This window comes from Pezoporus wallicus, unplaced genomic scaffold, assembly GCF_028554395.1.
Source record: "Pezoporus wallicus isolate ANWC-B61680 ecotype Strahan unplaced genomic scaffold, APGP_CSIRO_Pwel_v1 contig_7505, whole genome shotgun sequence".
Lineage (NCBI taxonomy): Eukaryota > Metazoa > Chordata > Aves > Psittaciformes > Psittacidae > Pezoporus > Pezoporus wallicus.
In genome coordinates this window covers 958,142-984,445 of record NW_026638908.1, presented here as the reverse complement: position 1 = coordinate 984,445, position 26,304 = coordinate 958,142, and the positions used below count along the sequence as shown (strand labels likewise).

General features: G+C 38.5%; 1 protein-coding gene across 2 annotated transcripts in view; it reads left to right on the top strand.

Annotated features, from left to right (window-relative positions):
- Positions 1 to 25,687, top strand: part of CDK19 (cyclin dependent kinase 19) — a 128,757-nt gene extending 103,070 nt beyond the window's left edge. For both annotated transcript variants that reach the window (XM_057413225.1, XM_057413226.1), the window contains exons 7-13: positions 9,155 to 9,298; positions 9,533 to 9,602; positions 10,833 to 10,905; positions 14,781 to 14,878; positions 16,443 to 16,521; positions 20,433 to 20,699; positions 24,098 to 25,687. In XM_057413225.1, the coding sequence (XP_057269208.1) occupies positions 9,155 to 9,298; positions 9,533 to 9,602; positions 10,833 to 10,905; positions 14,781 to 14,878; positions 16,443 to 16,521; positions 20,433 to 20,699; positions 24,098 to 24,229 (863 nt within the window). In that variant the 3' untranslated portion in view covers positions 24,230 to 25,687. The remainder of the gene's footprint in view (positions 1 to 9,154; positions 9,299 to 9,532; positions 9,603 to 10,832; positions 10,906 to 14,780; positions 14,879 to 16,442; positions 16,522 to 20,432; positions 20,700 to 24,097) is intronic.
- Positions 25,688 to 26,304: the final 617 nt, after the last annotated feature.

Sequence of the window (26,304 nt, the reverse complement as noted above, 5' to 3'; positions counted from 1 at the left end):
ACCCCCTTGCATGGACAGGGACACCTCACACTAGACCATGTTGTCCAAAGCTCTGTCCAACATGGCCTTGAACGCTGCAGGGATGTAGCATTTACCACTTCTTTGGGAAAACTGTTCTAGTTACCACCCGCACAGTAAAGAACTTCCTTGTATCTAACCTGAGCTTCCCCTGTTTAAGTTTAAATCTGTTACCTCCTAGTCCTATCATTGTTACATATTTAAATACATTAACTGTTTTGAGATCTAGTATAGTAGTTCCTGCCTTCTGTTCTTCCTTCTTCTAACTGTTCTTCCAATTGCTCTTCCTTCTAAAACAGTGTTGATTAGCTAGTACGGCTGGCATCTGCTGCCAGCTCTGAAGAGTCTGAGAGTTGTATTTGTACTAGCTTGATAGTCAGGAGAATTGTTAACAGTGCAGTGTGTTAGACCTGTCTCTGCTGTTGTAAAACCAATGGAGATACTCTAATGTGAGACAGACAGTAAAGTTTCGTCTCTTACTATAGTAAGCAGGGTCTCAGGACACTTGGATTTAAATACTGATTCAGTCCCAAGTGTTTTACGTAGCATACAGCATGTAATTTAATTAATCCCATGTGTTTTATCATTATCTATAAAAGTGGAGATGCTACTTAATGGTATTGTCCTGAAGATAAAATCTGTTAATAGTAATAGGGAACTCCAGTACAAGTGTGTTACAAATTACTTTTGTTAACTCAGTGAATGGATTAATTTGTGTGAGAACCTGGGATGTCACTTAGCATCTGCAGTTAGCTTGAGAAATACACCCATTTTGGACACCAAAAAAAAAAAAGGAAAACAAAACTATTGAATCTTTAGTCACAACTAGAATCTACTAATTGTCCTACTTAGGTTACTCTGTAAGTTAACCTGTAAACTTCTGCCCGTAGTCACCCAATACTTTTTCACATGTTTGTGGTTCTCTGCCCTTGCAAAACATACAAAGGGAAGAATCAGGTGCTTTTTGCCTTTTCATTCAGTATTTTGGCAGATTTGCTATTGTGTGATGATGATTATGACCTAACTGTATACAGATTGTTTTAGAGCAGGAAAAATAAAATAACATAAACATACGTGGAAGGCAGAATATCCTCTGTACTAATAGCTTAGTTCCATGTACATCAAAAACTGGGGGCCAAAATCCCCTACCTGCCAGTAATAGTCTGTTCCCTGTCTTTTTCCTTCTAATTATGCTCCACTCAGAGTATCAACTTCATGTTCTTCCCAACTCCTGATAACCATAGGGCCTCTTGTATGAGCAAGCTTTTCATTCCCTAGTATCTCAGTGACTTTGCCCTTTACCAGGCAGATGAGCTTTGCAGCAAGCAGGATTGATTCTCTAACCTCCACAAGCAACCTAGGCTGTGAACTCAGCTGAAAAACAAAGATTTAGTGTAGTAAGGAAGGAGTTGTTCTTGCAGTGTCTGTCATAGCCCAGAGCAAATAATGGATCCTATTGTGGAAATGGAATAAGAATGATGACATGAGAAAGCACGACTCAGCGTTTAGAGAAGGTTAGGAGATGCATTTTGCCTACTTTCTCATCATAGTCAATTCCATTCTGTACATGTCAGTTGGGATATATTGTGATTCTTTGTGATATACGTTGTTTCTTTTGTATATGAGCATGAATGAGATGAATGATTTGCTGTGGAGTTGAACTCGCAGCTCAGAGATGTTTGACTCAGTTTTGTTTTTTTTTAAGGATTCCTTTACAAAGCAGTGGACTAAAGGACGGTTTCATTTTTTTAAATGAAACCTGAAGTTGCCATTTAAAGATCCAGGTTGTCTGTTGTAAGACCTTGTTCCATAAACATTTTATCCTCACTAACAAGTGCTCTGTTTACTACCATATCTGAAAAGTTCACTCACAAAAGTTGACTTTGGCTGAAAACCAAGTATCTACTATCATAACAAGATGCATACTTCTGGTGCAGAGGAATTTTTTTTAGCTAGTCTATCAGCTTGATCTTCAATCATAATTATTTCAGCAATATCAACTGAAACTCAACACTGCAGCTCTGATTGAGTAGTATGACTTGTTCTCAAGACAGGTGGGATTGCTTTGCAAGTAGACTTCTTGGCAATAGCTGTGACTGACAGCAGATTTACATTTCATAATAGTTTATTTCATTGCTTGTCCAATGGAGTTTCTTATGTTGGAGTTATTGCCAGCGCTTTATTAGAAATAGCAGTAAGGCTGAACCCCTTAGTAACAGAAATTAGCATACTGTACAGCAATCTGTTTAGAAGGACAAATAAGCTGCTCTGTGCTAAGAGGCAGGTTACTTTCATATGCATTCCTCTCTGTTGACTGAAATAAGGTAGGTATCAAAAGCTTTAATAACTCCCAGAAAATACTGTCAGGGCTTGTGAATTGGAACAGGCCAGGAAAGTGCTCTTCACACATGTTCCTTTTTTATAACTCAGTATGCCAGATAGCAGGCCTTTTGCTCACCTTATGTTAGCTCTGAAGGTGTTGACATGTTGGACCTAGTAAAAAGTTGTAATAGTTAATGACAGAAGCCAAGTGAGAGCATACAACAGATTATAAACTCACTGTCCCTCTTCATTTAGTATGGAGTTACTAACCTCCAAAGAGCTCCACTGTGTATAGAAAAGCTGGTTTGTTAAAATAGTCTGCATTTAATTAGGAAAAAAGTATTTGTCATTCAAAAAATATGTACTGCTCTCTTCTCATTTGTTACAGTTCAGAAGAGCACAGAAAATAGGAACAATTTGCTAATGTGCTATGATATTTGTACGAATAGATTATATGATATCGGAGACTTACCTGCAGTGGTGGAAAAAGATGGGGAAAAGAAATGGTGGAGGAGGGGGGAAATTAATGCTAAAGCACCATGGTTGGGAATCGGGAGCTCCTGGCTTTCCAGTCCTGTGATTGGACGTTACCATCACTCAATTTTTTTTCCCAGTCATTTTTCATATGATAAATTGCAAATACAAAGCTGTGGATGTTCCCTGAAAAGCTTTGTAAGTACTGTTGTACCACACAGCCGCACATCTTGACTGTTCTTCATTCATTATAACAGGAGGAAATGGTAACAATTTCTGTATTAGATATGCCTAATGCTTTGCAGGATAGAAGAAGCTTGTGACCTTTGCAATGAGAAGCTTTCATACTTCCTTTACTTGTTGCAGTTGCTTGATACTTGGTAGGGGGAAGTAGCCCTAAGGCCATGAAGCTGCCTTTTCTGTCACCCATTGCATTCCTGTGCTTTTGATGAGTTGTCACTCAAGGAGCATTTCTCTTTTTGTTTCCCTGAAAAGCTTTGGCAGCCTGCCAGAGTACCTCTTGGACCCTCTGAGGTATAAGCACTGCTGTTGCTGGAACAAAAGTAGAAGTACTGCCTTTTCAAGATACAGGAATTGGCATAAAAATAATAGCCCTTGGCCATCTGTAATGCATCTGATAATTTAGGCTTAGGGAGAAGATGAGGCTGTGACACACTTTCCTTGCCTGAACTCAGTGCTCGTCCCAGTGACCTAATTTCCCTGCCCTAAAGCGACATCACCTGAGGCTGGAGCCCACCCCAGTTTCTGGAAGAAGAACTGAGAGAAGAAAGAGGATGGAACCATCAGTCTGTTCTGCATTCATGCAACCATCACTCTGTGCTGTCTGTCAAGGATGTTAGCCTGCTCTACTGCTAGCTAATGTAGTTAATCTGTGGTTTATAAAGTATTAGTCTTAGTGACACAAGTGAAGAGTTAAAGAATTGCTGGTGAAAATGTGGTATGTAGGATTTGGGAGCAGGTAGGGGAGGAGTATTTGGGAAGACAAGCACTGAAAATCCTTACAAATCCTTTCAGTATAATGTTGGTAAAAGTTTAATTCTTGAGCTTCTGATGTTGGTTAAAGTTGAATTCTTGTGCTCTGTGTACAGTTGTTAAGATTGCATTTTCCCCACCTTGAGTACATAGGTTGCAGAAGTTAAATACAAGGTTGCTTCTATAGAGGAAGGTTGCTTGTGTGTCTGTTGTAGAGAACCATAAACCTAGAATTTCCAAAATTTTGGATCTGAAGTTCTGTAAATTAAATATTAAAGTTCCTTAACAGGGTTTCTTTGTTGGCAATCATTTTTGCTGCATGAGAGAACTACTTAGGGACTCTGGTCCTGTTGCCATTCCCTGTATTAAATCTATTGTAGCTGTATTGTCAAGCTTGCCACAGTAATTCAAGTGTGATGTTGCAAGCTAGATAATGTGCAGCAGAAGACTGAAATCATATGATCCAGGATCTTTGTTTAATGGTGATATACTGAAGAATAGGAATTTAAGTGAGGAAAATAAATCATTTGACAACCTAAATTAACTCTGTTTAGAGAGAATGAAGAAGTCCTTGCCCACTAAAGCCCTGTAGAAAATTACAGTTTATTTCCATGAACTCAGAATTTGTATTAATTGAAATTAATTAAATTTGTATTACAAATATGAGAAGAGGGCAGCTTAGTTTAAAAGGCTAGGATGGAGGCAAACAGGTAAAAAAACCTGGGGTAATAGTTTTCATGACTGATTTGAATGAATATAGTTTTGCCTTTAAAAGTTTTGAATTATCGTGACTCTGCACCGTGGCACTCTTGAAATAAAATACTGCTCTTAGATACATGTTTGGCTGGCTGTGAGTATCCTTCACATTACTGGGAGGTATTATTTCTGTCTGCTGAACAGTCATCTTTGTGGCTTTACAGTATAGACTTCTGTTATTCAGTCAAGTTCTGTTGAGATACTGTTAAAGATTGGTAAACATTGCCTAACTTACCAGTGAGTGATAGCAAATTTCTGACCCTTAGCCCACTGACACCACTTTTTGCTTCCCTTTGAAAAAACTGTCACCTGTAAATGTTTGACCCCATTTTCAGTTCTCAGTAGAAAATGTCAGATTTAACAGGCTAGTTACTGTTTTGCTGACGTTTAAGTGAAGCATACACAAAAAGAGGCCTTAATGTACAAATGGGAAGATCTTTCCCTTGTGTCTGTATGTGATAGAAACAGGTATATAGTGGGTATGTTCTGTTCACCTTATTGGACCAAACAAATGAGAAATTCCCCTTAAAATATATATTATTCTCTCTAATTCTGAGATATTTAAAGCCAGTCTTAAAGTAAATAAATTCTTTTCTATAGTATCTCTGTGCTCCTAGGTCACTGTGTGTAAATATTCTGGGTAAGTTTAGAATCTGTGGCTGTGGTCGGTGTATGATGCAAGATTTTTTATAAAGAGGTCCCTCAGCTCCTTCACTTCTTTTACCAGATTTGGGTGTCTCCTAGAGTCTAGACTTGGGGTTCAAATGAAACAAAAAAAGCATGTTGTTTGAAGTACTGGTGCTACTAAACCAAACATCACTAATGATGAATTCCTCTGGTCAGTTGTAGATAAACAGACATTTTCCAATTCTTGACTTAACTTTCTTTAACATAATTTTATTACAGAATTATATGAGACTAAGCTTATGCATATATTTCTTAGATATAGTTAAGAATCATGAGGTATTTCATCTTGGACTCTGTCCTGTGTTCAGTGAAACATTTTAGTTAAAATGCATGGGAAAAGATGCGTCATTTTGAGAATCAAGGCTATTGCTCAATTGTCCTGTTGTCTTAAATGGTCATAATATTCTTAATGTTTCCAAAAATCCTGGACAAATACAGAAATGAGATTATTGTTCCATAGAAAGGGAAGGATACATGAGCATTTTTATGCTTAATCAGCCCTATCATTAAAACAGCTATGTCAACATCCTTTTGTACATGCTTCTTGGCTACAGCAGGAAATAGAAATAGAGCAAGACATGCAGACTTTTTCTCAGCTTTAGTAGCTGACCTATAGAGCTACTAGAGTCACAGGTTTGAAAACTGGGACATGGACAGACATACAAATATTCTAATAATCTGTGTACTCAGGCATATATATGTAAAGTGTGTTTACCAGCCATAAGTGACCATCTTTAAAAGGCTGTTTTATCCTTTTATAAAATTATGTAGTACTTAAGAAAGGTTGTTATGCTAGAAAGATATTTCACTGATGAATAGGTTTGAATGGGACCTGAGCAAGCTGTTTGGTGAGGAGTCTAGGGGAGTATGCTACAAAGATGTTCACTCCCACCCTTCTTTGAAGAGCCAGGGAGCAAGATTGGTGTGCACTCAGGTTCAGTGTAAACTGAAGTAAAAACGTTTTACCACTGATCATTCCTGAAACCTGATGATAGTAGAAGAGACTGTAGGAAACAGGACCATCCTTGCAGGAAGTGTTATGTTACTGTAGTAAATGTACTAGGATCCTCATAGGACATCAAATGGAAAAAGATTCGGTATTCAGTGCAACTTTGTAGGACCTTTATGTCCCAGTTTTCAATGGGTCTGGAACATAACAAGTTAAAGTAGATACTGTCTGTAGGCTAGCTTTGCCTCGGGAACAGTGAGTTGATCATTAGTAAAGGGGGGGAGCAGAGACCCAATTGTTGGATAATTTTTGCCCCTTATTTTTGATGGTTGCTTTAAAAAAGTAACTGTTATATAGCATTATAAGAAGTTCCTGTTGTGCTAGAGACAGATGACATGCACTAAACTAATAATGCACTGTACTCATAAAATACTGCTTACATATTTTAAGCCTTGTCCATGTAAATGCCCACTTCTGAGGGACAGTATGTTTTATTTGGAATAGATGTAATAATTTGTTTTTTTTTGGGGGCGGGGGGGGGGGGCAGGGGGGAACAACGAACAAAGATGGGGAAGAATGGACACCATAAACTGAAAACATATGAAATGGCCCTGTATAGGGAAGTTGCTAGTTATTGACAAATTTTTCCATACTTAGAGCTGATATTTGAATTTGGTTAACTAATATGAACAATGTAGGAGATAAATACTTATTAGGACTGCTTGTACTGATGAAGCTTTTAAACTTGCCAGATTTTAATGAGGTGTTCCAGCTAGAAAAATGCCACGTGGTAAATAATCACTGTAAATGATGAATGTTATTTCAATTTTTTTAAAAAAAAAAGACTAGCCAAACATGACAGAAAATAATTAACTGTGAGAATGGTTTCAGTATGTGCCAAGGATGTGTTCAAGATCAGGTTACATAAAAGTTAGATTCAGAAAGGGAAGACCCTGACCTGCTTGAGCTGCACAGCTATAAGGCCTTTTCCAGCTGTTCAGTCTTCACATACAGATGTTAGTTTCGTTTTTTCTATATTAAGTATTCTGGGTTACTTTAGATTAGTTCTTTGAAGCTAAAACGTATCTGGCAAGAAACCCAGCACTATCAACTACTAGATAATATAATGACTGATCAGAATTAAATAAAATACACCACCAGCTTGGGCGTTACCAGTGTTTATTCAGATCTAACATCCAGTTGGTACATTGTCAGTCTTTCTGAATTCTCAAAGGATTCTCTGTTATTAAATCACAGAGCCAGGAAGTGGGAATGTGTTGCCACAGTAGTTCTGTTTTCTGGTGAACAAGGAATGAGTTTTGACATTTGACATGTCACACAGGGAGATTTTGCAGTTCCACTTCACTGTCAACAAGAATACTAGGTTTTATTTTTGTGGTTGTTGAAAAGGTCAGCCTGGATAGAGCAGTAATAGAATAATAAGCAGTGGCCCAGCCCCTCTCTCACTATGTGATGGACAGTGAGCACTGCAGAAAGCAGTGAAAACCAAGAGGTCTGCAACTCATTTGGCCTCTAGATAAACTAACTCCCAAAGGATTTTCTATCTATTATGAAAATGACTGAATAAATACTGTTAAATGAAGATGCTATTCTTCAAATAATAAGTAATTTCCATTCTGGAGCTGATAATTTATTCTGACTACCCAGGTAGGAATTGTGATTAATATGCTGCATTAGCGGCTTGAGCAGATCAAATCTTAAGAAGTAAATATCTTATTTTCATGCAGATAAGGCTAATAAGAAAATCAAAGGAAGATAAAACCCTGGAAAAGTGATGTAATGCACAGAGCAAGTTATACCGTGTTGAAACTGTAAAGTCTGAACAAAATGTTATCAGACTTTCCTGTGAAGGAGGTAGGGAGAAAGGCTTGTAAATTGAGGTACACCAAGCTCCACACCTGAAACATGGTGGAAATGGAGTTTTGAGTCTGAGATTAGTTGCAACTAACGAGAGACTTGGTCTTCTCCGATAAACCAAATTCCATGCTTTTGTGTTCAGCAGTCTATGCTCATTACTCATTTGTTCTCAAGATCTTTTTTCCAGAGTTATCCCAGACATGTATTTGTCAATGTAGCAAATCCATTTCTTTTCTGCTGTTTACCTTCTCACTGAGAAATTCACACTTTCATTTTAAGATGCATAATAAAGCATTCGGGTCATACAGAACACTAAGATGGGTGTTGATAGTAGTAACTAGAATGAATACATGTAATCTAGAAATGTCTTCTGTAAATGACATTAATGTTCTTGCCCACAGTCGATTTAATTTTGTAAAGCATATTAATGAGAAATTGATGAAATAGAAGTTATTTTCTTTCATTAAAACATCAGTATATCACCCTGTTATTTTCTGTATGTACATGACATGTAGATGAGACAATTTCAGTGGGAGTCAGTTGTCAAGTAGGATTTTGTTTTAAATTTTTTTCAAGTTTGGCAATCATGCTTCTATTCTTGATTAAAATAAAGATCTTGTTTCTCCATTTTAACTAGCTTGCATTATTTGGCTAAATGTATGAATCATTAGTCTTTTCCTTTTTAGTTCTTATTTGATTATCAACTATCTGTTTGGAAATGTTCTGAAATATGTGACAGAACTTTTATTTCAGTGTATCTTTATGGGGGATCTGTAGTTTGGTTTTGATGGTCAGTTGAATGCCCTTTAAGCTGCGTAGGTTTCTGCTGTAACTGTGAATAAAGTACTGCACTGGCAGTGTACAACTTGAAACAGAATTTGGAGACTCTAATTTTGACTGAAAAACTTCTATCTCCAGATTTTACCCTTTTTTATGTATTACATTGATGCATTATTTTTAAAGTACTGTAATTACACTGAGCGGCATTTTACCTTATTGTGTTACAGATGTTGAGAAATGAAACAAACAGTGATGAAGTACAGTAAACTTGCATGAGTTATTCTCCTTTTTCCTTAGATATTTGGGCAATTGGCTGCATATTTGCTGAACTGTTGACTTCAGAACCTATATTTCACTGTCGTCAGGAGGACATCAAAACAAGTAATCCTTTTCATCATGATCAGCTAGATCGCATTTTCAGTGTAATGGGATTCCCTGCAGGTAATTTATTTTCATTAAAGTGTCAGATGTAATGCTACAGAGTGGATTTTTTTACTAAAGGAGATGACTAGTTGTTTGTATAGGTATGAAGAAGCTGTCAGTTTGATGGATTTGGAAATGCTGGCAATTGTGGAACAGTAGTACTGGCCAACAGAGTCAAACAACTGCTGTAGTTATTCCTTCTTGTTTACACTTTCAAAATTGTAAATGCTTCTTCTTTTCCCCCCACCAAAGATAAAGATTGGGAAGACATAAGGAAGATGCCAGAATACCCAACTCTTCAGAAAGATTTTAGGAGAACAACGTAAGTGATGATCATTCAACAACAGTTCAGTGAATGCAGCAGAAGATGGGCAGAAATTGGCTCCTACCCTCTGAGGGGGAGGGGGCAGTTTTGTAGTTTTTGGGTTCTAAAGCTGTGACTGCTGTCCTATTTGAATTAGCCATTTTGCTTGAATGGTGTTCTTTCCTTCAGCTGCTTGTTAAAAGCATCAGCTGAGTGGCCTCCTCATTTCTGTAGAAGGGGGTTTTCCTAAGTGCCATTTAATCTATGGCAGGCATAGACAAATGAGCTTGTTTAAACCACTTCTATTAGCTGGTAAGGATAACTTCATTCTTTTTGTGTGAGAAAAGATAGGGAAACAGCTCCCCGGTACTTTTTACCAGCTTTTTTTACTGTGGAGAATAAAGCAGTGGACAGAAACTTCTAGAGAGAATAATGTGTTCAGTAGTTTATGATGCAAAGCCTTTTGCACTTTACAAAGAATTTTACACTTTTAGTGTTCGCTGGTGCTTTGGCTAAATTATTCAAGTGATGGTAATAGATCAGAGGGTGCAAGGAGCAGACTCTGAGGACATGGATTCAGGAGTTTTGGATTCTGTTTCCAGCTCTGCCATGGATTCATTATACTGGCTTTAGACAATATGTGAAGCTTATCTGTGCACAAAGCTTTTCTTTTGAAGATGACTGTAGATGATTTCTGGATTTGTGGATTAAAGACAAAACACAGGTCATATGTATCTGAGGCATTTTTGAGCTTGGAACTACAAAGGCTGTGTGGTTTGCTGCAGGTTGGGGTCAAGGAGAGAGAATGGTAAACAACTGCTTTGCCAGATTGCAGTTGGAAACAATATTGTTCAGATTTGCACTGTTACAAACTGCTGTACACTTTCTGTATCGGAAATGCTTTAGAAAACTAGAGTATAAACTTCAGCTTCAGTTTCTCTGTCGTATGCCCATGTCAACAGTTTATCTGTATGCCATAGAAGTTGCATGTTCCATGGAAATAATCTGTACACAGTTATTCCTGTTGTGAAAAGCACGCTTTGTGTGCAACTGCTTGATAAATATCTGACATGTTTTCTGATAGCAGTTCTTCTCACAGCTCATTTATTAAAGACCAGTAAATGTTTTTGTGATCATTTGGTACAATTTGGTAAATTTGTACATTTGTACAATTTGTACATTTGGTACAATCCATATTCTTAATGCTGTATTATTTCAGAAATGTCTTTGTTTAACTGTATTTTTCAGATATGCCAATAGTAGCCTCATAAAATACATGGAGAAACACAAAGTCAAGCCTGACAGCAAAGTTTTTCTTTTGGTAGGTACAACTTTAAAATCACTGTGATTGTAAGAATGAAATGCACTTCTGATGGTAATATCCATGTCTGTTGTTCTATCTCATTCTAGTGAACACTGATATTAAAGATATTTATCACTAACTGGCAATTTTTGAGATGTGTTTTCTTCACATACGCACATGCTGAGGGTGTGCTTGAAGTGCTGGTATTGAAGATCTGAAGGTCTTATGTAATTATGAGCTGCAAGGCACTTGTATACCCAGCCTTAACCTTATATCTGCTGTGCAAATAGGATAGTGTTATATCCCTTGATTCCATGTTGTTTCAGAGAGCTAGAGAGTTTTGTGAAGGAAGGGAAGAGGAAAGGAGAAATTTAATTATTTCCTGTAGTTAATGTTTTTTTCTTTTTTTCTTTTTTTTTCCTTTGCCTTTTTTTCTTTTTCTTCCCTCTGATAATAGTCCACCTCTGTTCTGTGGGTGATTCCAAACAACATCCATAAACATTTATTTGCTGGTTATCTAGTTGAGTCACTCACTGTAGGTGAATATAGAGTTGCTCTAATACAGCATCATTTTTAGATGCCTCTGTGATGATTTAGTGCTGTCTAAATTTAGAAATGAAGTTCAAAGTGACTTTGCTAGTGCTGTAAAAAGGGAGTCTTTGTAATGAGGCTGTTAGTGCAGCTTGAGTTCTAGTGGCCCATTCTCAGTTATGGATTCAGCGTAGTAGTCTTCTTTCTGGGTCCTGGTGAAGACTTGTTAGTAGCTGCTGGATGGTGACACAAATAGCTGTGGTAATAGAATAGGTTTGTCCAGGTGGGTGGAAGGGAAGTGTTCATGTAAGAAGTGTGAGACTTCAAGAAAAAATAGTTAATATTTCTCAAACTCAACTTACTGGGCACACATTGGAATCATATGGAGGAAGAGTCTAACCAGAATGATTATAACCGTAAAAGACATTGTTAGCACCTGAATTTCCTCATTTTCCTAGTTAAAGTGGAAGTCATCAGAAAGCCTGGTGAAAAGCCAGGGTTGCTATCAGCTTGTATGGCTAATTCATCAAGGCTATGAACACTAAGTTAAGAGTCACTTTCAGTGGGTAAGCTACTTTTTCAGGGGAAATATTAACCAGATGTCTAAACAACACAAAACTAACCATATTTTGCCCCCCTGTAGCATAGTATATATGTTTATATATATAAACAAATGAACTTACCATGATGGAGAAGTGGTGAGGCAAAGTTATTATAGAGTGACTGAACAAATAGGTAGGTGTCTACCTGTGAATTCCCCAGTATGATTGTGAGAATGAGAACTGATTCCAAAAGGATAGGGGCTTTTTCTGAAGATCGTGAAGAAGACTCAGTTCACTTAGCAAGGTAGGTTCTCTTAGTCAAATAGTCAAATTTTTCTCCTGTTCATAAATGGGGATGAATAAGGGTGGTTTTAGTGATCAGCCATGAACATGGAGTCTGGTTTTAAGTAGGTCAGTCTTGCAGAGCTCTGTGTAAGAATGCTCAGGAACATGGACAGTTTTCTTGGTATCTCACTGCTGCACTGGGGAGGTCCATGTACCTGTACAAAGTCCTTAGACTTTGTACTAATGGGTACAGAAAATGTGGCACAGAGAGAAAACAGGGCATTGAGTAGACCACTGCAGGATAGCAAGTGATTCTTCCCAAAGAGGAGGATATTGACATTGAATCGTGATATATACATGAAGGGCGGAATGTTTTCCATCCAGAAGAGGCTGTCCTGGAAAAGTAGAATCTGAGAGCAAGCAATCTTGAGAGCTGCTGAGAAGTATGAGGTTGTTGATGAAGTCCAGTCTCACAAGCTTTCTGTATTGTGTTAGCAGCAAATTATGTCCAGACATTTTTATTCACTTTCCTAGCAGCAACAGAAGCTACAGAAAACCAGATTTTGTCAAAGAAAGTTGGTTCACAGTAGCCTGACAGGCAGGATATCTTATTTGGAGTGGTATCGTCTGTTGCATCATCTGCAACGGGCAAATAGGTTATATGCTTGGGTATGGAGGGGAATTACTAAGGGGATGAGCAGACTATTAAGTGTAAGGTATCCTTAGATCTTCTGCTGTGGTACATTAGCCTTATATTTGAATGATGAAGAATGCAGGTCATGTTTGGAGGCAGGTTGTGATACAGTGTTACATGGCAGAAAACTGGAGCTTTCTCTTGAGTAGTACTGCAGCAACCAATTCTGAGGTAGGAGTCCAGGGAGCAGCGGCTGATCTCCTGTACTCTTCTGTCAATGATGACAGCTGGTAAGGAAGACCAGGAGTGGCCTTACACAGAACATAAGTGTTTGTCTCTGGGGTCGTTGTGGAGGAACTGGGGAGAAGAAATCTGTACCATCTGTAATGGTGTCACAAGCCACTAAAACTGTCAAATTTTGCCTGTAGGGAGAGATGGTGATTTGGAATAAAGGTACTGAATACCAAAACTGTTGTCTATATTAGTTGCATCATTTGAGGTCACTGTGTAGAGAGCAAACAGCACATTAGAAGTTGAATTTATTAAGATACATAGGAAAAGTAGGGCTAAGGGTTATCTGATAATACAAAACACAGTAAATAAGTGTACCATGCAAACTCAAGGTGTCTGCAGTGCAAAAACATCTTGAGGTCTATTTCTGCACAAGCAGCCAGAATCAGTTCAGGAGTTGGTTGCAAATGAACTGATAGGTGAAGACAGCCAAAATGGCTCTTTGTTGTGTTGTGTTGTCAGTCTGTTGAGATCCATAGCCCACAAAATACGGGAATAAGGAGGGATGGAAAGAAAGTGGCAAAAGTACAGAGAATTTTGAGATGTAATCTACAAGGTAGGGTTAACTACAGCTATTCAGAAAAGAAATGCAGGGAATCATGTTATTGATGAGGATGAATATTTTTACTGAGGTTGTTTACTGTACCATGTATATGGAATATAGAATTGTTACCAGATTTTTTGTTTCTTGGACAGAAAGCCCCAAACACCAGTCTAAAATCACATTCTTTTGCTGAATATCCAGGGAATTTATGTTGGAGGCCTGGAAGATAGAGTTTGAGCTAAGATGCACTTTGCAGAAAGAATTTTATTTTCACTGTTGGTGTGAATTAAGGATACTGTATGATGTAATTTGAGCCTCAGATTTCCCACTGTGACTTTATCAGAATGTGATAAATAAGTACCTATTCAAAATAGCATGTTATCCCTATAATTCCTGGTTTAAGCTACTAATATATTGTAATCATTTTATAGCCTGTTGCAGTCAACAGCATTCCAGCTAATAAATTTATTATTGCTTTCCTCCTAGCAAGGAAGAAAGGTTACTAGGAACAATCTGCTCCTCCTCTTTGTTATTTCAATACCAATTAGAGTGAGACTGGAAGCTGTGTGAGTGGCAGAGAGCTCTGACTCTGGAATGTTGCCAGTGTGAGAAATGAAGATTTATTGTTTCTGTCCCTAAAGCGATATGGAGAGTTCTGGTCATGTTCAGTCTCTTCTGACACTTTTTTCCTGTTGTATCAGCAGTACAGAACAGTATAAAAGCTGTACATGTGCCACAACAAAGCACCATTATTTAGAAATAATGCTTTATGAGCCTGTAGTAGCTGAATTTAGTGTTGCTTTAGCACAGTGGTTCAGCCTTAGCAATTAATATTGCCTGATAGACTTAACTGTATGTCTTACATGAAAAGTGCTTCACAGCCATCATGCTTTGATGGATGCGCATTCTAATTCTTGGGAACTTCACTGAGCAAGCAATGATAACTTAGGCTTGTCTGGACAAGCTACAAATAATACAACAATCCACAGTCCAAGGCATGTAAGTCATAGTTTGAAAAATGATACTTTGATAAGCTTTTTGCTATTTTTAATGTTTTGCTTTTCAGCTTCAGAAGCTTCTTACTATGGACCCTACAAAGAGAATTACCTCAGAGCAGGCTTTGCAGGACCCCTACTTTCAAGAGGATCCTCTGCCTACATCAGAGTATGTATTCCTTCTTCTGTGCTCTTCAGGGATGTCTTTTTTCTGCTAAATGCTAATCCTTGAAACAAGATGACAGCTGAAAATTTCAGATATCTGCCTATATCCACAAGAAGTAGTAGCTCAGGCACGGTCAGTTGAAACTATTACGGTAGTACTGAAGTGTCTGTCGCTACTGGTGCCAGAACTGAATGGTCGTGGACAGTGACCCAGTACCTCATTAATGTTGTAATTCTGAATGTACTACCAAAGCTAGTGTGACAATATTCTTGCAGTATTTAGAGAATCCATCTGTGCCCTGTTCTGTTCTGCCTTGCACAGCCTCACAGAGCCCTGTTCTGCATTGCGTGGTTTCATTACACATCTCTGTTGGACTATGACAGTTCTCTGACTTACAAACCATGCCCTCTTGCACATGGTAATAATATGGGGAGAGAAAAGTAAAGAGATCAGTGACTGCCTAAACTCCCACAGGTCCCTTGTTCAGAAGGCTTGAGAGTGCAGATTTTATATCTCTATGTATTTTATTGTAAGGAGAAATTAAAATTATATATTCAGTTCCTACTGGCAGACTTTCCTCTTCCAATTTCTCTTCCCAGTTTTTGGAAGCATGATGGTTGGTAGCATTATGATCTGTAGAAGCTGAATGGAGGGGGATTTACACCTTTGCTTTCACTGCTTCCTCAGCTAGCAGGCAACACTAAAAAGAGGGAACAACCACTGGAGTGCAAAAGGAGTGTAGCTGAGATTAGTTGTTGTCGGGGTTGGTTTTCTTTTCTTTCTTTTTCTGTTTGGATAAGCGAACACTCTATAGCAGCTAGATATGTTTAAAAACTTTAAAAAATCATGTCATGCCGATTGTATTCTGAGTGCTGGCACAGAAATCTAAGAAACTGATACTGGTCAAGATCGACCAGTAATTTTCTATTTAGTGTTTATCTGATACTGTCCTATGTAGTGCTATAGCTCCCCATGGATTACAAGGTAACATTACGATAAAGTCTCTGCCATAAACATAAGTAAGGAATGTTCCAAATCTCATTAGCCAGCTTAATTTAGAAGCTATCTATCTTTTTTTTTTCTCTAAACAAGACCTGAGAAGCTAATTGAAAGTAACTCTGCAGTTGTGATTGGCAAATATATTTAAGCCCTCTGTAAGCCAAGGCAGGCTTATAAGACATTAATACTTTTTGGATCAGGCCTTTTATTCAGTGAGCCCTGCATGTTTGAACTAGGTGTTAATGGAACCTCTGACACTGTGTTTGTTCATTTTGCCATCTGGATCAGCAAGTGGTCATTCTGGCATTTGGGCATGCTCAACCATGCCATGATTTCTAAATTATGACCTTGTGCCAACAGCAAAGAAAGAGATCCGACTTTCTGATCAGCACCTAGTTGCTAGTATCTGCTGTTGTCTTGGGTGCTCACACTGCTGCTTAGGGAAACAGGACTCGTGAAATGCATGAAATTAAATTGTGTTATATTCACTTGTTTTTAATACAGTGTTAAGTAAATGTATGTCATATGTATATATTTGTGGAAGTGTTTAATGTTTACTGTGTTTCAGTGTATTTGCTGGCTGTCAGATTCCATATCCTAAAAGAGAATTCCTCAATGAAGATGAACCCGAAGAGAAAGGGGATAAGGTATAATAGTTTAATTTTTTCCCCCGTAAGTATGCAGTAAGAAAGAATCATGGTGCTACCAAATGAAAACTAATGAAATGTGAGGAGTTAACCAAAAACGTGTTTTCCAGGCAAGGCTCTCTCAAAACTGCTTCCCAGACAGATTATCAGGTGGTTTTGGAGTGTCTCAGGCAGTATCACCAGCACAGTTTGCCCTGACCTGTGGGGAATGAACTGGATGTGTTGTTTTGGTCAACAGTAGCCTGCTTTCAGCTGCCAGCATTCCAAGAGGAACTTGCTACCTCCTCCTGCATCACATGGTGAAAATACATTGTGATCATATGAAAAGAATGTCATTTCCAGTGGATGACTGGCATACATCCAGCCATTTGAAAGTTGATGGCTGTCAGGGTCTCAAGTAAATAGTGGCAGCCTGCTTCTGGCACTACATCACAACATTTCATCCATCTGCACAGTTTCCTGATCATGTTTTAAGGGCCCTCAGACAAAGGAGTAATAAGGAGCATGAACTGTTCTGGTAACGACAGTCTGCCCTGATTCCTGTCTTTCCCATAGCCCCAAAGACATGGGCAAGAACTTGTTTGTGTGCAGAGTAAATTGTGGCATGTTTGCAGCATAATCTGACCGGCTTTGTGCATGTAGCTCAGCTGTGCTACGTGACTGCAGTGAATTGCCCCATCATGCTGTGAAGCCTGGACAATGGTGCTGTAGTGCATGAAGCAGCTTGCTATTTTCACATGTACAGTACTGTACAGTAAGACACCACCAGTAATGTATAGCTAGCAAAATGTAAAGGAAACAGCCTTAAATGGTAATCATCTGAGGAGTACATGGGAAGGACTGTAAATCTTTTGGAGAAACCATTTGACTACATGCATCTTCTGTTTTCAGATTTTTCTGTGTAACAGGAGATGCTAGCTGAATTTAGAAGTATGTCTATCACAATACATTTCAGACAGCAGATTTTGGTTTCAGAACAGGCATTTTAGATTTTTCTGTATTGAGAACAAATGGTAACATCCTGGATTTTTGTGTCCAGATAGTTGGGGTGTTTTGTTTGTTTGTTTATTTTTTAAAAAAAGAGGAAACAGACACCTAAGCAAAAATAAAATACCTGATTTGATTGTAAATTAGTTACTAGCTTTATTTAAACTCAGCTTCAAAACAAGAACAAATCTTATGAATTGAAATTACTCTGCCTTCTGTTGAGTCAGTGTACTTAAAAGTAGGTATCTGCCTTTTTCCTGGAGTGTTGGGGGGGGAACAATGGCATATTTATATTCAAAACAGCCATTGTATAAATGGTCTTTGAAATTGTTGGGGACAGTCACATATTATACACGCTCCAAATTAAACTTCTGTGAAACCTTTTAGGTAATACAAGTCACGCGTTACTTATTGAATGTGTTCCTACAGTGTAGAAAATGTACAGGTAAAGGATATCCTGAAAATTGGATTGGTGCCATGTTCTGTTTCTTTATGATGATGCAAGTGAAAGGATTTAAATTTCTTTTTAATAGTGCTAGTTTCTAGTTTGTTCTTAAAACCATAAATATCTGTATAGTCCTTTGGAAACCTAGAGATGTTCTCTGTGTTTGCTTATTTGGAACTTGCATCTGAACTGAATAACCTTTAATGTAAGCATCTCTACTTCAAAATGGTTAATCATTAGTTAGAAAAGCTAAAATGAGTGTTTGTAAAACAACCTCAAATTGTGTTAGGCAAGTTTCTGCTGGGTTCCTTTGGAGGTAGGACTGGAATTTCATTTTTGTAATTTGTACCTGTGAGTTGAAACATGGTATTATGTTGCTAACTGTAGACCTTTTACTAGTTTATTTATTTAGGGACCGCCATGAGCTAGACTGACCTGAAGACAGTGTTTTTGCTGGCATAAGCTGGTTTTGTACACTAAGGAGGTGCAGCTAGAACCCTACCAGAGCCTGCAAAGTAGATCCCAGTCTTTATCCAGGCAGTAGCAGTAGTTGCTGCACAGAAGAGCAAGCTCAGAGTAGTCAGGTAAATTTTATACTAATATCCAAAGTGCAAAACATAGGACCTACGACAAACTCATGCCTTTAACTATGAAAGTTCCTGCAATATTTGTTTACACATAACAAAACTGCATTTTTCAGCTCTCACAGTAGCAACCACCTTATTTGCATCCAAACACCCTATGAAAACACAAGTTTTGGAATTCTGGCACAACTACTGCGTTAGTTGTTTGTGTAAGTGAAGTTCAAACCATTATGAAAAGATAAATTGCTTCTTAACATTTACTTTTTTTTTTTACAAGCTAGCTTCATTAACTTTTAATATTACTGAAGTTTAGATCTCCTGGGAAACAGAATCTGACTGAGATGGGATTTGAGGACTGTAAGCAGGAGGATACGTTATTGTATGTGAAATGGCACAAGCAAGCCACCTGTGAGTCCTGTAAGATCCTTTGTAATCCTAAATGAATACATCATTAGAAATTTCATCTGACTGTATCTTGGGAGACCATTGTGATCCATGGCATAGATACAGATCTTTTATGTCATTTATCTGAGGTAACTGAATGCCTTTTGGTGATCAGGGGCATCAGGAATTTTCTGCTGGTGGCAACTGGTTGTCATGATTTCTGAGAAGCTAATAAAGTGAGGCTTTTATAAAAGGATGCCATACTAAAGCTTTTATAATTACATGATATATTGTAGGGGAGAAAAGACTATCCTAAAATATTCCCTAGAGGGTACTGGGGGGAGGGTAGTTTCTAATTTGAGCCATGACAATTGTTGTTTTTTTTCCATGATGAACAAGTGACATACATCCCATTTGGAGAGAAATTGCTTTTCTCTGCAATTCTCTTATGTGCTTTAGTGCTCTGATGGAGGAGCCATCCCTGGTGTTTGAAAGCAGACAAATGGGTGGTCTTCCCTTGTAACTGTCTAACCATGGAGGGCAGAGTTGCACCCTGCTGTTTTTCTGACCTTCCCTCCAGTTCCCTAATGCTCTTTTTAGTCTGTAGCCCTCTGAAGCCAGAAGAATACAATGTCTTTGGCTCTTGTGTTTCCCTTCTTTTTTCTCCCCTTCGTGGCCCTTTTCTCTTTGTCTCTCTTCCTGCTAGGTCCCAATGTCATCTTAATTGTCTGGCTTCCCTTCCCTGGCCAAATTCTTCCTTCAGCTGTTTCCGCCTCTTTTGTCTTCAACTATTTGTCTCTGGTCAATTTTCACTTTTCTGCTATTTCAATGAGATTTTCTGATCCTGTACTTAGTGCACTATGCTGGACCGTGTTCCTAGTGTACCATTCTGACAAGGAACCTAAAAGCACAGTAGAGCAAAACAGTAACGAAACCTGTTTCTGGTTCTACTACAGAATTTCCTCACAATCTGGAAGAAATTAGGTAATTTCTCTGGCCTCAATTTGCTTACCTTTCCGGCAGTAAAGCTCCAACCTCCATCATGTTATTGTAACACGTCATTTGTGAAAGTTTGAAAAGTGGGTTTGATTCTGAGTGAACAAGGCTGTTGAAACACTTAGAATAATTTATTATGGTTCATCACATGTGCCACTGAGCTCTAGTGAAATTTTGGGGGGTTTGATTCAGCTCAGTAGGCAATTACTGCTTTGTAAATTGTTCCTTCCATCCTCCTCTCTGAGTGCTTGGCTAGCTGTAGGAGGCACTAGTCTGTCCTTCCAGTTTTACTCTAGCTTGCTTTGTTAAAAATACAAAATGATCACGAATGGGATACCCCACAAAGTGTGTGTGAGTGTACTGAGGACACATTTCTCCTGACATGCGGACTTGCTGTGTTTTCCCATTGAGCAAGCAGGCCTGCCTCCTTCTCCACTGGCACAGGGGCTGGCAGCTCCATACGGCTCCCAGACTAGCTCAGAGTAAGTGATGGTCTGTGTTGCTTCTTCCCGTAGAATCAACAGCAGCAGAATCAACATCAGCAGCAAACAGCACCTCAGCAGCAGCAGCAGGCAGCGCCACAGCAGCCGCAGCCACAGCAGCAGAACAGCACCCAGACCAATGGGACGGCCGGGGCCGCTGGCGCGGGAGGAGGGGGAGCAGGTGCAGGGCTCCAGCACAGCCAGGACTCCAGCCTCAACCAGGTGCCTCCCAACAAGAAACCACGCATAGGGCCTTCAGGCGCTAACTCAGGCGGGCCTGTCATGCCTTCAGATTATCAGGTACCTCTGGAGTTTTTGCTGCTTCTGATACTGTACGGCCAAAATATTGTTTTCTGCCTTCCCCACTGCAAGCATAAATCACGTTTTAATGAATTTCCCATGTAACTTCAGCAGGTGTGCTGTGATATATTGGACAAAAATGTGGGCCTGAAGCTTTAAAGTTAAAAGGTTATGTTCTGTGGTTAGTAATTTTCAATAGAATGCCAGTACGAGTTGTATTTGCTGCACCCTGTGAAGTGTCAAGCACTAGTCCTCTCCAGAAAAGCACTTCAACACATGACTCATTTTATGTTTGGGAGTAATCTTGTTGAAGCCACTGGAACTATTTCATGCATGTAAGTGCTGCGTGAGATCAAGTTTAGGATACTCTTCTCTCTGCAGTATTAAATTCTGTGTGAATAGCAGAAGCAAAGTTAGAACCAGGCTCTCACATTTGATTCCTGCTTCATTTTACCTCATATCGTTACATGTGTGGAGTGGTTCTGTAGTTTATTCTACAATCTTGCTAAGTCTACTTCTGATGTTAAAGAAAATGAGCATGTTAGCACAGGAGTGACGTTTTGGTTCATCAGCATGATTCATGCTGAAGTAGGGCAGAAAGACAAGTATTGTTCCTAATGTGACCAAAGTTGAATAGCTTTCATGTTTTCCAGTACAGTAGCATTCATGAGTAAAAGCATGAAATATTTTTGGATTTGCATATTTGTGTCTGCTTACTGGAATTGTGTTTTCCAGTGAAAAAGTGACTTATGCTAAATACAGAAAACATTGAACTTACCAGGATCTTCAGTACTTGGGTTTATACTTGTTGGGATAGTAACGAGTTGAAAACAGAATAAGAAAAATGTAGATATTAAGGGTAGCTTTTAAAAGATGTTAGGGATTTTGTTTGCCACTGGCCTTCAAGAGGATCCCACCATGAAGAATGGTCTTGTCAGGCAGCTTTAAACTTAAAATAAGTAACTTTTTAAAATAAAAAACCAGCTCTGGAGTTGCCTTGACTGAAGCTGCCTCCCGAGCACCACAGACAATTGATTTCTCAGTGCCAGACATTTTTCTCCCATTTCTGTCTTACTCTTTTAATTACAAATGATCATGAAGGCGTTGAGGGCAGTGTAAGGGTAAGGACAACTAGGTTTCTTTTTTGAAGAGTTCCAGACAGCCTTGAGGTCTGGACAGATCACTACAGCTGTCTGACTATGCAGTATTTATGGCTGGCCTGGTTTGGTCTGTATTTTGAGGACTGGTGGGCTGCATTTGATAATACCCATTATAGAATCCTTATACAGCTCTCTGAATTGTTGGCAAACTTCCCCCTTATAAGTTGTTAGCAGTCTAAATATCCTGTGGGGTTCTTTTTTTGTGACAGATTATTACTTTTTACCCCATGGCTCTTTCCTTCAAAAGTTTAACAGCACAGGCATAAAAATGATGATCTGTATGTTTCCTATATGTCACTCGCTAAATTGTATGGTGTGATTATCCATTTTTACACTTGCATTTGGCTATCTGCCCTTAAATTCTAGTTGACTTTCTTCTGTTCCAGAAAGGAATGTCTGCAATTTGTCCAAGTCTGACTTTGTTAAAACCAAATTCTCTTCTGTGAACAAAAATAAGCATGGGCAAGTTAATACATTCTTGTTGTCTTATGGCAGTGATTTTATTACATTATACCTTATTGAGAAGTTTGAAGATGATTCCGTTTGAGTTTCATTTAGCTGTGATTTAAAGTCTCCACTGAATTTTTTTGTAGTTCACCAACTCCAGTGTATGCTGCTTCCACAAATGTCAGTCCAAATTCTGTGTTGAATTTTACTGAGCATTCCTTATGTGACCTTGGGTGTTCTGCTCAGCTCACCATGCTAATGTTTTTCATCCAGAACTAGCTCTTATAAAGTCACAGAACTTACTACAATTCTTTTATGTTAGAAGTTGCAAAAACTTTCAGAATTTTGAGACAAATTTCAGTATTCCAGGTTTCAGATACTGTTAATCTAATCATGCAGGCCAAGCATAATTTGGTTATTAATGGCATACATGCTGCTGGAAGACATCTCTTCCAAAGCCAGTGTGCTGTTATCTCCCAAACGGACATTTTCAAACAAGTGAAGTTACCCCATACAACTATTAGTTGTATTAATATTATATTCCTACATTAGTATCATATTCCTACATTAGACAGAACACAGAAAAAGTAATGTGATCTTTTTCAGGTTTAGTATGTTTTACAGTTTGTGTAAAATTAAAGGTATGAAGCTATGTACAGAAACAACAGGCAGAAGCTTTACACTGCCTGAACTTTAGGTTCCTGCTCTTCATCATCCAGCTGAGAAGTTGTCAGGAGGCTTTCACAGCCCTCCTGGTTGGGATCTAGTGGTTGAATGAGATCACTGACTGAGGTGTTGCTTTCGCTGAGTAGATTCTTAGTCAGCAGAGGATGTGATGTTCTTACATGCCCACTGTCTCCGTTGAATTTCCTTTCAGAACTCAAACTTCTCCAGAGGCTTTCTGTAACTCATAATCCTGATATTTAATCAGAATGTAGGTTCTTAACACTTTTCCTAGATGATTGCTGTTGGCCACAGTCTTGCTGATGACCCCTGGAGACGGCCAAGAACACCCATTAACTAAACAGTGAACAGAACTCTATCAAATGGCTGCCTGACCCTGCACTTACCTTGGCTAGAAGCAAATTGTTTGCTGATTGCAAATAGTTTTGGGGTTTTTTTTTTGTAAACTCTCTTGTGGGTTGGGGTGGGGTATACCTTGCTGGAGAGTCTCCTATCCATCGAGCAGTACTTCTCAGGCAAAGTGATTTTGCAACTTGCATTAGTTTGCAGCTTCACTTTATTGCAGCTCATTATTAATTCTGGACAGGGAATGGATATGGTAATAAAAGGCAAATTCAGCAAACTACAGGCTGCAAATGATCCATGAATTTGGCTTGCTGAGATTGTGGTCCACCCAAACAGTGAAGGGGAAAAAGAAAGCATTCAGGAAAATTAATGTTAGGTTATTGCACATACACAAGCCCATCTTTAAGCAGTTGTCCTTGCTTCTAGTAGTTATGGCAGCAGATTGAAAGACTCACCTAAAATTATTTTATTCTATCCCACTGGACATTTTTCATTTAGATAAATTGAGTAGCTCTTAGGTCAAGATTGTCTTTTTCTCAGGAACAGAATAAACTATTACTCATAATGTTTCATATTGCCTATCTCAGAAAGGGTGCTTGTGGCCTTAGCAGTTTGGTTTTCTACTTATAATGATAGATGTAAATTTAAGCAACAGCTGAATTCTGAGATGGAATCTGCCCTCTCTTGTTTTTTTGTTTCCTGAGTTGCATAGTCCTAACAGGCTGGTTTTCATTCCCATGTTCCCGTTTTATTTTCCTGCAGCACTCCAGCTCACGCCTGAGTTACCAAAGCAACATTCAGGGATCTTCTCAGTCCCAGAGTACAATGGGCTATTCCACGTCATCTCAGCAGAGCTCCCAGTATCACCAATCTCATCAGTCTCACAGGTACTGAGAGGGCTGACTCAAAGGAAAGGACTAAAAGCCAGAAGACTCCAGCAATATGAAGTTCATAACAATGAGAAGAACCAAAAATACAAACTTATGATGCAGAATTAAATTCACGATGACAAAAGGAAAACTTCACTCACTGAAGACTCTCCCCATAGCCCCCCATCCCTTTATTGCCATAAAAGAGATTCTCGTGAAGTTTTCCTTCCTCCCTGCCCTTGCATGTGCTCCATTGTGGTTACTCTAATGAACTCTTCTGATCTGAACCCAGCACTTAACTTCTTTAACCTTTGGAATTTTGAAGGATTCCTGGTGCACCTTCCTTATGCTGTAGTGATTGCCATAAATCTGTCTTTTCAATCTCTTTGATGGGATTTTAAAGTTTTAAAATCTTGAACTCCCAGGCTTTCAAGCTTGTATATAGTTAGTTTTATACTAGGCAAACCAGTTTAGCTATACAGGTATATTGCACCTTTTTAAAGCACTATGTTATTTTCACAGGATATTACTGTTTTGCTCATGGATGTCAAGAACAGCAAGATTTTACTGTTCCAGAGTATTTTACTATTCTGTTTTTATTAGTCTAGTTTTCAGGCGAGGTCTTAAAAATAGAAAATTTAAAAAAGAAATAAAATTTAAAAAAGAAAAGAAAAAAAAAAGAAAAAAAACACCCAAGTCTCTGCAGCAAAATATATGCTTCATGCTACTGGACTGAACGCCAAACAGAAGATTGCTGATATTTCTTAACTCATTCACATTGAATTCTTGAAATCACAGTGATCGTGCTCTGACTAGTTTTAAACTAAGCGTTATTTTAAATGAAACCAGGACAGTCACATGAAAAGGAGATGCTTTCAGGATCTGTTGGAACAGAAGAATGGAATGTCTTCCCAGGCTGGACACCAAAATAGTCAGGAAAAGGTATTTACTGCCCTCAAGTCTCAGTAGGAATGTGGATGATGGTTTTGTTTTTCTGTTAAGCAGCTGATTAATGTACATGAGAGTTCTATAAATTTAGCTTTCTTTCACATTCCTGAGCCAGTTTTCTAAATGTAAAGGTGACAAAAATACTAAGACTTGAGAAAACAAATGCATTTAATAATTTTATATTAGAATTAATAATTAAGAGAAATTATTGTGCAGTTTGAAAAGCATGTTGAAAATTGTTCCTTTTTCATGTCTATAATACATATTCTGTGTCCCTCATATTGCTGTGATTAACCCAGATTAGTTACACCAGATGCGCTTGATTGCACTGAGATGTTTCTTTTTCCCTAGAGCAAACATATTTTGATTGTGCCTAAGGATTGTAAGTGGATGGGTAGCTGGCAGAAAATCCCCAGTAATTAAGCAAGAGTTCAGAAGCATAATCAGAGGATTATTGTCCAACTTCTGCAACCACAGTTACTCGGGGAGACACAACATGTAATTTGGGACCACTTCATTTTTCTCTCAGCCTTCAGAAATAAGGCTGGCTCTTGTTGCAGAAAACCTTGAAAAATGGTTTTAGAAAGCTACTAGCAATGTAACATGAGTGAACTTCTATAACTAGTGTCCAGAGAAGAGATGAAGTGAGTAGAGTTCATCTGTAAATGGTTAATCTTACAGGCTTTTATACTGCAGCATGTTCTCTTCTGTATTGTATCCATAAAAAAAAAAAAAAATCGTATATATACATACACATTCACACTCAAGTTGTGATCAGACCTAACAAAGTGAGTGAATCTGTTTGCTCTGAGGAGAATGTTTTTCATCACAGCTAGACATGTACATGTTTCTACTGGATTTGATCTCCCCGTCGCTTTTAGTGCTCCGTTCCTCCTCAAACAGGTGTTGTTTTCATACTTTTTGTGAGCAGTTAGTTGGCTTACCTTGGCTCTATCTACCACAATGCGGTTTTGACAATACCCAGCTTCTCTGGAAAAGCAACCAAAACTTGTTTTTGTCATCAACTGGGCAAGAAGGTGGTGAAAATGAAATTAAGTAACTTAAAGGAAAAAAATATTTCTGGGGAAAAGTAATCTCGCAAAAGGTACTTTCAATGTGTAACCTTTGAACTGCTACATATTATATGTACTC